The sequence below is a fragment of the Bos grunniens genome, chromosome 8, assembly GCF_055505025.1.
Source record: "Bos grunniens cultivar Pamir isolate PY7600 chromosome 8, Bosgru_T2T1.0, whole genome shotgun sequence".
In the NCBI taxonomy this organism is placed as follows: domain Eukaryota; kingdom Metazoa; phylum Chordata; class Mammalia; order Artiodactyla; family Bovidae; genus Bos; species Bos grunniens.
Window position 1 is genome coordinate 52,934,554 of NC_141172.1, and position 12,237 is coordinate 52,946,790.

Here is a 12,237-nt window from a genome sequence, read left to right on the forward strand (position 1 = left end):
GTTTGCCTGGCTTTAATGGCTATTTAGAATTTCCATCATGTCCATTGTTTATCAAGTATGAAGTCAAGGTAGCATTTCCCTTCTCCCTCTGTGCCCTAAATCAGCCCTGCTTGGTCTAAACTAACTCAAGGTGGCCCCGTGACCATTGCCATAGTGATTGGTTCAGGAGCATGCGAGGAACCTAAGTTAATTTCATTGGAATGAAGCTTGGTACTACGTTCTATGTGTCCATGCCTGGAACAGAGGAGTAAAAAACCTCTCTCCCCCATAACAGCTGCGTGTGTGCTCAGTTGATCAGTTGTGCTCCACTCTTTGCAACCCCATAGACTGTAGCCCACCAGGCTCCTCTGTCCATGAAATTTTCCAGGCAAGAATACTGGAGTAGACTGCCATTTCCTCCTCCAGGGGATCTTCCCAACCCAGGATAGAACTTGAGTCTCTTGCATTTCCTGCATTGGCAGGAGTATTCTTTACCACTGTGCCACCTGAGAACACTCCCCCCCCCCCCTTTTTTTTAAAAGGCATATGTAAGGCAAGTTAAGTCTGCGCTTAGAGGAAGGCAGAGGTGGGAGAACTGGCAGAAAATGAAGCAGAGCCTACGTAGAATCATGGTGTAAACTTAGACTACTTCTGAACCTTTCAGTAGGTGAACCTGCCGACTCCCTGTCTTACTGAGCCTAGTTTGAGTTGGGGTTCCTGTTACTTGAAACCAAAAGCATCCTTGGTGACACACCCATTTTAAATAGCATGGTGACAGACACTCGGTTAAATCTTTGTGCGTATCCATGACTTTTCCTTCTCCTATATTTTAGTAGAATTGTGAAATTAGGGTGTGTGTGCTTGGTCAGATCCCCTTGAATTTTTTTTTACAGTTGTTATGTTCCCACTGGCTTTGATGTGCTTTCATTGCCACTGTAGTTACCTGGGACTCTTTTTAGGAAAACTGCACTTGGGCTACTGTAATTTGTCCAAACACTCAGAGAGACTGAAGTGCTTGGAGACTGCCTGTGGTGCCTGGAAATCACTCTGGTGCAGCCCTTAACCGATGATGGGGGAGTAGGAGAGCCTAGTCCCTTGGCCTCGGCTCTGAGGTACGACTTGCACTTCGAAGTGCTTAGAGTGGCCCAAGGGACCCAGGCAAAGCTGCCCTCTGTAGGAGCTGCTGTACATACATCTTTGTGTGGCTTCCTCCCATCTCCACCCTGCTCCCCTCCTCTCCTTACCAGTTTCTGGAAGCATGTATATAATGAACTGTGTATGCACAAATCCTCATCTTCCAGTCTGCTTCTGGGGAATGTAATCTAAGCCAGTTTGTGAACAATGCTCAGATTTTTGACTGAACAGCTTTTAATGAAAATGATTAAGAGCTTGCACAACTACTGATCAGATGGGATGTTGTGATGGTCTGGCCAGTGACGCTGGACTTAAGCACCTTGGGTGTTAGGTGAAAAGAGAGGAAAAGGTTTCCTGTCTTCTGAGAGTGGTTTGCTGAACTCACATAAGTACGATTTTGAAACTAGCTTTGGGCCGCTGAATGAATGTGTCAGCTCTTACTTCCTTTGGGAAGCTGAATATTATCCTGTCTCACAGAACTCAATATTATGGTCTTTTTTTGCTGAAGTCTACATCCTCTTCATTTACTATCATCCTATTTTCCTTAGTTATAGTCTGTTGCACCACCCTAAAAACTCTTTATACTTGAACCTAACAATTCTCATTTGATAAAGACAGGGTGCTTTTGCATTGGAAAGTGCCTGAGTCACCGTGCAGGGGAGAGTGATGGAGAGGACAATGGCATATCAACCCTCCGAGGGGACTCTGTACTGGGTGGCATCTCCCACCAGCCATGTTGGGTTGTCTGAGTCCCCCTTTTTTTTTTTTAATTAATTAATTTATTTTTTAGCTTTTTTTTTAAAAAATTTTTTTAAACTTTCTTTTTAAACTTTACATAATTGTATTAGTTTTGCCAAATATCAAAATGAATCCACCACAGGTATACATGTGTTCCCCATCCTGAACCCTCCCCCCTCCTCCCTCTCCATACCATCGGTCTGGGTCGTCCCAGTGCACTAGCCCCAAGCATCCCTTTTTACACTTCACAAATATCTTCTATTTGTCCTTCCAATATCTCTCTTTTCCTATTGAATTTCCATTGTGACTATTTTGGTCCAAGTTCATATCATTTACTGTGAACTGAATTGTTTGAAATTAATGGTATCATCTTGGAGCCTCCCTCCGCACCCCCCATTCATATGTTAAAGCCCTCACTTCCAAAGTGTCTATATTAGGAAACAGATCTTTAAGGAGGTAATTAAGGTTAAATAAAGTCGTAATGGTGAGGCCTTAAGCAGATAGGACTGGTGTCCTTATAAGGTGAGGAAACATCAGTACCCTCTCTGTGTCCATGCACACACCAAGGAAAACCATGTAAAGATACAGTGAGAAGGCAGCTGTCTGCAAGCCAGGAAGAGAGGCCTCAGGAGAAACCATCTCTACTGGCACCTTGAGTTTAGACTGCAGAATTCCAGAATTGCTGTAAAGTAAATTTCTATTGTTTAAGCATCCAGCCTGTCATATTCTATTATGGCAGCCCAAGCAGACTAATGTGCCATTTTCTGTTGCGGTTTTTCCCCGAGGAGGATAGAACAAGAATCTTGGTCCCCAAGTCATTCTGGTTCAGTTAAACTCTTAAAGCAGCACTTACATCTTTCCTCACAGTGAAATCTTTTTGCTTTGGAAAATGTTTTGGAGTGAGTGCCACAGGGTGGAGCTTACACGCTTTAGCTAGCTATCGAGATCTCTCTTACCCACCCCTCAAACCTGCCCTCTAGCATGCTCTTTCTCTACTTCCCAGCCAAACCCTATGTTCCAGGTCTGTCCACCACATATAGGGCCCACTCCTTCCTTGCCCAGTTGTAATTTTCCCCAGCTTCCATGCTCACTGTCCACATCCCATCTGTTCTGTAGGGTCATCTTCAGCCTTACCTCTTTGAGGCCTGTTCTCAACTTTGCAGCCAGTCTCTACATCACACTGGTAGTTCTTTCCCTTTGCAGAAATAGAACAGGAAAAGGAGGTTGCTTGGGATGTCAGGTGGATGAGAATCTTCCTTGCAGGTCAAGTGTTGGGTTGTAAGCAATACCTTCAGGGCCTAAACTGAGAGCAGAGGGGCAGAAAGTGACTTGACTTTTGTGTATGTGTGTGTTTGGGGACATACATGTAAGTCTGTGTTCTTGGAGTAAAGGCCCATTCATTTAGAGAAAAAAGAGCCTGCTCCAGATTTCCCATCTGGAACTAGAAAGTTTGTCCTTAATGAGGCACATATATAATACACATTATATATTAAGACTGACATGCAGAGAGCATGCTGGCCTTTGTATAAGCGTGTGATATGTCAAAGCTAGAAGTGGAAGAAACCGAGAAATCACGTGCAGGATTTTTCAAACTGCAGTCAGTCACTTAACACATTAATATATATATTTTTAACCTATTCACATTTCATCAAGAACGATGCTTTGATGTACTGCTAAGGTCTTTTCAGCAAAGCTCATGGGAATTTGGTACATGAGGATCCACACTATGTATCCATTTCATTGGTGTCAATAGTTCTAGACAGTTTGGGTGGAAGGGATGGTTCCTGTGATGCTTTGACTTCATGTACTAGCGCTGGGTCTTGCTTGTATGTGTGTGACCTACTTTAGCCTTCATGTAGCAATGATAGCTAAGATAACATAGAGTTGCAAGGCTATTTAAATATTACCATGCTTGGTAGATATATACATAATACAAAAGCACTTAACTTTGTTCTACCTTTTGCTTAATTTCCACAGTGGTGTAAACACCATACTTCATACTTCAGGAAACAGCGACTGATATGTCTTCTCATTTGAAGATGAGAACTCAGAGGTCTGGAGACCTTTCATTTTTCAGGTCATTTGAGCATTTAAGGGCATGATGCTGGGGTTCGTGACTTCTAGGGAACCTAACTTTTCTTTTAAATTATACTGCCACTCAGTATCTTACTAGTACATAAAACAAGTATCAGTGACTTTCACCTATACCCTTCTAGGAGATCCAACCAGTCCATCCTAAAGGAGATCAGTCCTGGGTGCTCATTGGAAGGACTGATGCGAAAGCTGAAACTTCAGTACTTTGGCCGCCTCATGCGAAGAGTTGACTCATTGGAAAAGACTCTGATGCTGGGAGGGACTGGGGGCAGGAGGAGAAGGGGACGACAGAGGATGAGATGGCTGGATGGCATCACCAACTCGATGGACATGAGTTTGAGTGAACTCTGGGAGTTGGTGATGGACAGGGAGGCCTGGTGTGCTGCGATTCATGGGGTCGCAAAGAGTCAGACACGACTGAGCGACTGAGCTGAACTGAACTGAAGGTGAAATGGAGATGTGTGACAGGCTCAACTCTCAAAAACTCTTAAAGCAATGAGAGTCTAGGAAAAAAGTCATGTGAAGTCTGACTGGACTAGAAGGGAGCCCGTGGTCATCTAGCTCAATGCTAGGCTCACTTGGATGGTCCAAGATGGGTCTTGGAGACCTCTTTTCAGGTCAAGAAGTCAAAGTATAAGAAGGAATCAGGCAGGTTTGGGGAGTCCCTCATTTCAAACAAAACTGTATTCCTTCTATGTCTTCATGTTATTTCATGTAAGATAGCACTGAAAATTTTAACACTGAAGCTAGAAATGTGCTGTGCTTGTCCAGTTTCATCTTGTAAATAATGACCTGATGGCTTAAAGAGTTTCTTCTTTTTTAGTTAATAACAGAGAGCTTTCCTCATTCAGCAATCCTGTATCTTAAAAAAAAGCAATAGAGGCAAGTGGGTCCATGAACAAGGGTTTTGTGGAATTGAATAACATGGTAGTCCCTATAGATAAGGAGAGAAAGAACATTCTGGGCAGAGTGAATAGTAAGTGTGGAAGGTTGTGGGGAGGGAGCTGCTAGGAACAGCCAGGGACAGCTGGGAGAAGTATGTCTGGGAGGACATGAGGGAAGGGGAGGAACTGGGTGTGTATGTGAAACAGAGAGAGAGAGAGATGGGGAAGGAGAGGGAGAATACTTTTATTTGGATCCAGATGGAAGCCTCTGAAGGATTTTGAGCTTAGGAGTGACACACGATCTGACTGGGGACTTAACAGGATCACCATTGTCTGCTGTACGGAGAGGAGAGTGGATTGAATGAGAAGGGGCAAAGCAGAAAAGCCAGTTTGGAGGGGGTGCAGAGAAGCAGGGAAAGCAGAGCTGATGGGACCTGAGGGAAGAGGTTTTCTGTCTCCTGCAGGGGGAGGGATAGGGTTTAGTCTGAGTGGCCCCTTCACCTGCCTTCTGCAGCACTTGCCTTCCTTACCTCCTGTAAGAGGAGGTTGTGCTGGCTCAGTTGCGTCTGACTCTTTGAGACCCTGTGGACTATAGCCTGCCAGGCTCTCTGTCCATGTGATTTTCCAGGCAATACTGGAGTGGGTTGCCGTTTCTTACGCCAGGGGATCTTCCTGCCCCAGAGATCGAAGCTGTGTCTCTTGCATCGCCTTCATTCGCAAGCAGTTTCTTTACTACTGTGCCAGTGCATCCTTGAGTCTCTCCCAGAGTGTTGAGTCCTCAGAACAGTCCTGATTCACAGCCCCTTAGCTTGAACCGGCTCTGTGGACACTCCTGTTCTGAGTGTGAACCTCCCTCAGGGTGAGTCATCATTCACCAGGGAGAAACGGATATTTTATAGCTTTGGACTCTTAACTCCTTTTAAGCTGCAGGACAAATGACCTCGCTGTACATGTTTCATGCAGGGAGGAATGGGTAATCTCAGAAAAGGGAAGAAAAGTCCTTAAAACTCCAAACCAGAGGATTGCGGAGAAGTTTGCTTTCTTCTCTCTTGGATGTGCGTGGAGGTGTGTGTGTGTGTGTGTGTGTGTGTGTGTGTGTGTGTGTTTGTGAATCCTGGAAGGAGAAGGCAGGCATAGACTTGGGTCCTGGTTGGCTCCCAAGGACCATTCTTCCAGGGCAAGTTTTTCTTGGCATCACTTGATTTCCAGAATTGGGAGAATGAATGCCCAGTGTAGAAAAGGAGGAAGAAAGTGTGTTAGTTAGCATTAAATATGGTCATCTGATTACTTGTCAGTTAGGTATTTGAGAAAGCAGAGATTCTGAAACATTCATTTTCTCAAAGAGACGAAATTGTCTCCATCTAGGCCAGGACCTCTTACCTTGCCACTGGTGACATTTTGCATCTTTGTTGTGGGGTTGTCCTTGGCGTTGGGAGGTATTCCTACAGTATCCCTGGGCTCTATCCAGTAGATACCAGTAGCACTTCCCCAGTTGTGATAAGCAGAAATGTCTCCTGAAACTGTCAGTTGTCCCTCAGGGGTGGGGGTGGATGGCTGAAGTTTCCCCAGTTGAGAGCCCCTGACCCAGACTTAGCTGGTGCATCATTGAAGTCAGGATTGTGTATTTCGTGTCCTCTCTGGCCAATAATATCGATGGAGTTGAAACTAATAGCGGCTTCTACTTGGTTGCCAGGATAGCAAAGCATGAACTGTTCTGCCCTGAGAGAACAATTTTCCTGTGTTTTAACTAATAAGGCCCTTGTGATGGCTGGATTCTGGGCACCTCAACTAATAAGCGTGCCTATAAGGCAAAGAAACCAAAAACAACGTCCTGATTGCCAGGGAGGGGGCGTGTTGTCTTTCCCCTCTCTTTCCTGGATCCATGCAATAATTAGCCAAAGTAAAATGAATATTAGCTCATGCTTAATTGCCTTTACAGTGTACTTGCCAGCACTGACCCAGTAGTGCTAAACCAATTATTTTTTGAACTTTATGGCTTTAAATAATCCTTTGCTCTAAAATTCCCTGTACCCCTCAGCTACTTAACCACAGGCCCCTCTGCCCTAAATCCTTTTCTTATACTTTGTAGCTTTTTAAGCAGGGCCCCTCTTTAAGAAGACATAATCCCTTCTCTGTAGAAAACATGAAAGACCTTGAACAAATCAAGATTTCTCCATGGAGAATTCAGCTAATCCTGTGCTTAGCTCCTAACAAGGAAATCCATCTCTCCACCAAGCACGCCATTACCCGGACTAATGCCTGACTTGAATAACAAGTAAATTATTGTGCTTTTAATTGTACCCTGCTCGGTCACAAAGCACATCTGAGAGAGGAATGTGCCCGGCTTCTCCAGGAGAAACAGGTCATGCCTCTAATCCTCCTTTTCTGTCGCCTTCCCTCCCCCTTCCCTATCCTTTCTCTTCCCAGCAGAGCGGGGAAGGGGGGCGGAGGAGGGGGGAAGAGACAGCTAAATTATGTTTAAAATGGAAGGGTCTAAAAGAAGAAAAACGATGGTAAATACTGACTTGGGAGAGGATGAATTATCCACAGCCTCTGCAGTGTGGCTCACTGGAGGACAATCGGTGTTAACTCGGTTGCTGGAGGGCAGTCTTTATGAGCCTGAACCAGGCTTTCTCAGCCTCAGCACTACTGCTGTTTGGGGTTGGATAATTCTTTGTTATGGTGGGGCTGTCCTGTGCATGGAAGAATTTTTAGCAGCCCCTAAATTGTGACAATCCCAAATGTCCCAAGGCACTTTCAAATGTCTCCTGGGTGCAAAATTGCCCCGGCTTGCCAACCACAGCCCCAAACCCTTCTGTATTGGGATTTATTTTCTCTTATCCCCATTCTCCCCTCTCCCTGTACACAAAATCCAAGAAAATTGTGGCTCCTGTGTTAAAATAGGGGAGATCAATATGCTCTTCATATAGGTAGACTTAGTGGAAAAGGAAAGGATGCTGACTTGTGTGTTGTCAGAGTAGAGAGTGGGACCTGTTCCTCAACACCAAGACTGGAAATAGTCTTAGGATTTGGATATGTTTCTGGCTCGCACTGGGAAGTGGCAATGCCCTTGGGTGAACAAGTAAGCTTTCAAATACCTCTGCCCCATGCACTTTGGAATTGGACTTGCTGTGGGTGAGATGCATTGATAGCGAGGCTGCAGAGTAGAAGGAGCCTGTTGCCCGCAGATGCCCATGCTCTCCTCCCACACTGCTTAGGACAAGGGAGAGACCCCCAGCTTCAGAGCTACCCAATGCTCAGACAATGACAAACCTGTCTTGGACCTGAACATGGGGATGAAAGAGAGCTACTCACAACAGAGATGTTGTGCAAGCATGGGGTTGCACTTTCATTAAGTCATTGAGGCAAATATTTCGCTCCTGGTGATATAAAGAGACCTCCTTGTTTTTGTTCAGTTGCTCAGTTGTGTCTGAGTCTTTGTGACCCCATGGATTGCAGTATGCCAGGCTTCCCTGTCCTTCACCATCTCCTGGAGGCTGCTCAAACTCATGTCCATCGAGTCAGTGATGCCACCCGACCATCTCATCCTCTGTTGTCCCCTTGTCCTCCTGCCTTCGATCTTTCCCAGCATCAGGGTCTTTTTTAATGAGTTGGCTCTTCGCATCAGGTGGCCAAAGTAGTGGAGCTTCAGCATCAGTCCTTCCAATGAATATTCAGGATTGATTTCCTTTAGGATTGACTGGTTTGATCTCCTTGCAGTCCAAGGGACTCTCAAGCGTCTTCTCCAACACCACAGTTCAGAAGCGTCACTCCTTTTTCAGTTCAGTTTAGTTGCTCAGTCGTGTCCGACTCTTTGTGACCCCATGGACTGCAGCACTCCAGGCCTCCCTGTCCATCACCAACTTCCAGGGTTTACTCAAACTCATGTCCATCCAGTCCATGATGCCATCCAGCCATCTCATCCTCTGTCATCCCCTTCTCCTCCCTCCTATCTTTTCCAGCATCAGGGTCTTTTCCAATGAGTCCGTTCTTTGCATCAGGTGGCCAAAGTACTGGAGCTTCAGCATCAGTCCTTCCAATGAATATTCAGGATTTACTTCCTTTAGGATTGACTGGTTGGATTTCCTTGCAGTCCAAAGGACGCTCGAGAGTCTTCTCCAACACCACAGTTTCAGGAACCTACAAAAAACATCGCTGGTCCTTACTGGACAGAAGGAAAAGCCAGCAATGAGGGCATTGCAGTGAGCCCCCATCTCCACTAGATGGCGGTGTACATCTTCCTCAGAAGCCAGGCTGGCTTAGCTCATGGCAACTCCTTGGCCTAAACAAGACAAGTGCCACTCCTCTTTCAGGAGACAGCCGGCTCTTCTCATTGTTGGCACAAACAACCCCAAACAATTGCACTGACCACACAACTCTAAGCCACATTCCAGGGCGCTGCCGTCTGTTCAGGAGTGAATGCTGGGAAAATGAACCAAGCTGCTAATTTGCTTGATTGGGGGGAAAAATAAGATCTAAAGTGACAATGGATGTAATTTATTTTTCCAACAAGAATAGGGGCAAAACCATTTCATTCCCCTCCCCACCTTCACCCGACTGCCACCATAAATGAAAGCAATCACCTAATTAGTCCTGAATTACTAACTGCAGGGTAAAGGATCTGCTGGAAATCAAGCTGAAGTAGACTGTTTTGGAGAAAGAGATATGATTTCTGCGGGAGGAGGGGAGGGGGAGAATGGGGGTGGGTGGGGCTGGGAGGGGAGGCGAAGGCTTGAAGCCCCTTGTGGGGCCCTGGGCCCCTGCGGTCTGGGGAGGCTGTGCTGGCCCTGACCCTGGGAGAGAAAGAGGCTCAGTGATGTCTTCAGGCCATTCATTTTGTGCAGGCAAATGACTTTCTAAACCGAAGTAAAAAGAATGTGTTGGAGAAGACCTATCCATGAGTTTTTTAAAAAATGTTACAGATGTAGATGAATTGGCTTGAGAAAGAGAGCAGAGCCCTGTGGGGCCTGGCCACCCGGCAGATGGGGCTGGACAGGCGGACTGCACAGGAAGCTCTTGCATGCCCTCTCTCCTGCCACACAAGAGGGATGACAGGCAGATCTGAAACCAAGTTGGGCCCTAAGTCATTAAGAAATCCCCCCCAAGGAATGAAATACATGCTTCGTTTCAGATTTTGGTTTTTGCATGGGTCCCGAGTAAGTGTCTTCCCCAGCTGAAAGAATGCACTGTCCCCATGCCCCCACGAAAGGCACTCCTGCAAGGAAAGCAGAACAACAGCCGGTGGGTAAGTGCCGAAACCTGCCACTTGAAGGCTCCGCACACTGAAGGAGGAATTTATTTGTTCAGAGATGACTTCTTGTTTTTTAGTTAGATATGACTTATTTGAAATACTTTACTAATGCAATTTATCACAACTGTAAACTGTCAGTTTCCACAGCTGTTGCTTCTTTAGAGCAATCTGGCAAATATGTGTGGGTAAAAACACAGGCTTGGAAGGGCGAGGAGGAGCTGGTGCAGGCTGCTTCTTTCTCCCACTTAGTGGGCCCGCAGGCCCCTCGCCCCCACTGAAAGCATATGTTCCTCTTCCTTAGAGGCAGTCTCTCTGGTTCTCGTGCTCATCTGTTGTTTCTGGCTGTTAAGCAGCCTTTTCCTCTCTCCTGGGAGGGGCCCCTGGTTTTCTTTTGGGAAACCACCCTTCTCCCCATCTCTGTTCCTGCAGCTTAGACGAGGTTGACTGCTCTCTCCTTATGTGCTATGGGGCGGACATGCAACCCAGCTCTGGCCACAGCCTCCATTGTTCCACCCTGCTTGGCCACGATGACTGGTTCTTAGGGTCGCCAGAATTAACAAAGCAGCAACAAACGAAAACAAAATAGGGTGCCCAAGAAAAGTTGCACTTCGGATAAAAAAGTTATTATTTTTTAATACAAGTATGTCTTGAATATTGCCATGCTAAAAAATGACTTACCTGAAGTTGAACTTTAAAGAATCAGAAATTCTGTGTTTTGTCTGGCAGCCTTATTGGTTCTAAAGAGAATGTTTGTCCAAAGCAGATAAATTGAAATCAGCCTAGGACTTTAAAGTGGAGATTGAGGAAAAGAATAAAGTATCTGTTGGGATTGCTTGGCTGGAAGGATACATGCTTGCAACTGCTGGGGGCCAGCCTTGGTACCATGTGGGGACAGCTGTGTGCCTTAGAAGCCAACGCAGCGCAGAACAGACATGTTTCATTTGAACAGGTGGACTCAGCTGTTCTTGAAGCTGGCCCTGTGGGTGGTGGAGTCAGGGTGCTGATGGCCAGGCGGGATCTTCATTTTCTACCCTTCAAATCTGGAAAGTGAAAACAGCGGGGCTGAATATGCCCACTGGGCATGGCTTCTGTTCAACTGGAAGAGTGGTGAATGGATATTAGGTGACAAAAACAATCAATCTACTGTACTCTGCCCTTGTTTTTCTAATTGTTTTGCCACATGTAAACTGTTCTGCTGCATTTGCTTTTCTTCATGGCATCATGGCTGGAGACAGGGGCTGATAGACTTATATTTGGAGTTAGAGGCTTAAACTTCAAGTCTGCCTCCGGTTGAGCGGCTGTAGAGTCCTTGTAACCTCTACAGAGTTGAGTTTTAGGTCTGAAATCTAAGGACAGAGGTTATATTAATCCATTTGGGTTGCTATAACAAAATACTAGTGCCTGAGCGATAATCTATGAACAGAAATTTATGTCTCATGTTTATGAAGGCTGGAAGTCTAAGATCAGGGTGCCAGCAGATTCAGTGTCTGGTGGGAGCCTTATTCCTGGGTCATACTTGGTATCTTTTCTCTGTAACCTCCCATGATAGAAAAATCAAGGGAGCTCTGTGAGATCTCTTCTTTGAGGGCACTGATTCCATCATGATGACCCCACCCTCATGACCTTGTCACCTCCCAAAGGTCCCCCACCTCTTGATACCATCACCTTGGGGGTTAGGATTTCAACCTATGAGTTTGGGGAGACATAAACGTTTAATCTATAGCAGAGACAATCCCCCCATAGGGCCGGGGTGAGGATTCCATGAGGCAAAGTATGTAAGCACCTGTCATAGGGCCTGGTGTGGAGTAGGTGCCCGATAGAGGTCTCCCCTTTTTCTCCTTCCAACAGAGAATATTTGAGTTAACACCTCTCCTGCATAACTTAAGGAAAATGATAGTCACAGCCTGAGGACAAGTATCACCAGCACTTCACCTGTTCCCATTATCACCATGCATTAGGTGATCATCTGTATATACTTGGTGGTTTTTAAGCATTTTCACAAACAGCTTCTCACTCTCTGTTTGGCACAAAATCTCCCTTCTGTTGGTTTTCCGCTTATGGGAGTCTCAGGACAAGAGCTATATATTGTTATATATAGTGAGGCATTTGGTTGCTATCTTTTCATATCTCAGTGGCATTGATTCAGTTCCAATTATT

At 45.7% G+C, this 12,237-nt stretch overlaps 1 protein-coding gene across 36 annotated transcripts in view; it reads left to right on the plus strand.

Moving 5' to 3' along the window:
* LOC147367073 (GTP-binding nuclear protein Ran-like) overlaps positions 1 to 12,237 on the plus strand; it is a 462,878-nt gene that overhangs the window by 57,717 nt on the left and 392,924 nt on the right. For 4 of the 36 annotated variants that reach the window (XM_086415636.1, XM_086415635.1, XM_086415638.1 and 1 more), the window contains one exon: positions 9,961 to 10,074. The exons of 31 other annotated variants lie outside the window; for them this stretch is intronic. In XM_086415636.1, the coding sequence (XP_086271762.1) occupies positions 10,024 to 10,074 (51 nt within the window). In that variant the 5' untranslated portion in view covers positions 9,961 to 10,023. Of the gene's footprint in view, positions 1 to 3,843; positions 3,905 to 9,960; positions 10,075 to 12,237 lie in introns of those variants that run through there. One more of the 36 variants, XM_086415639.1, reaches the window with a different exon arrangement.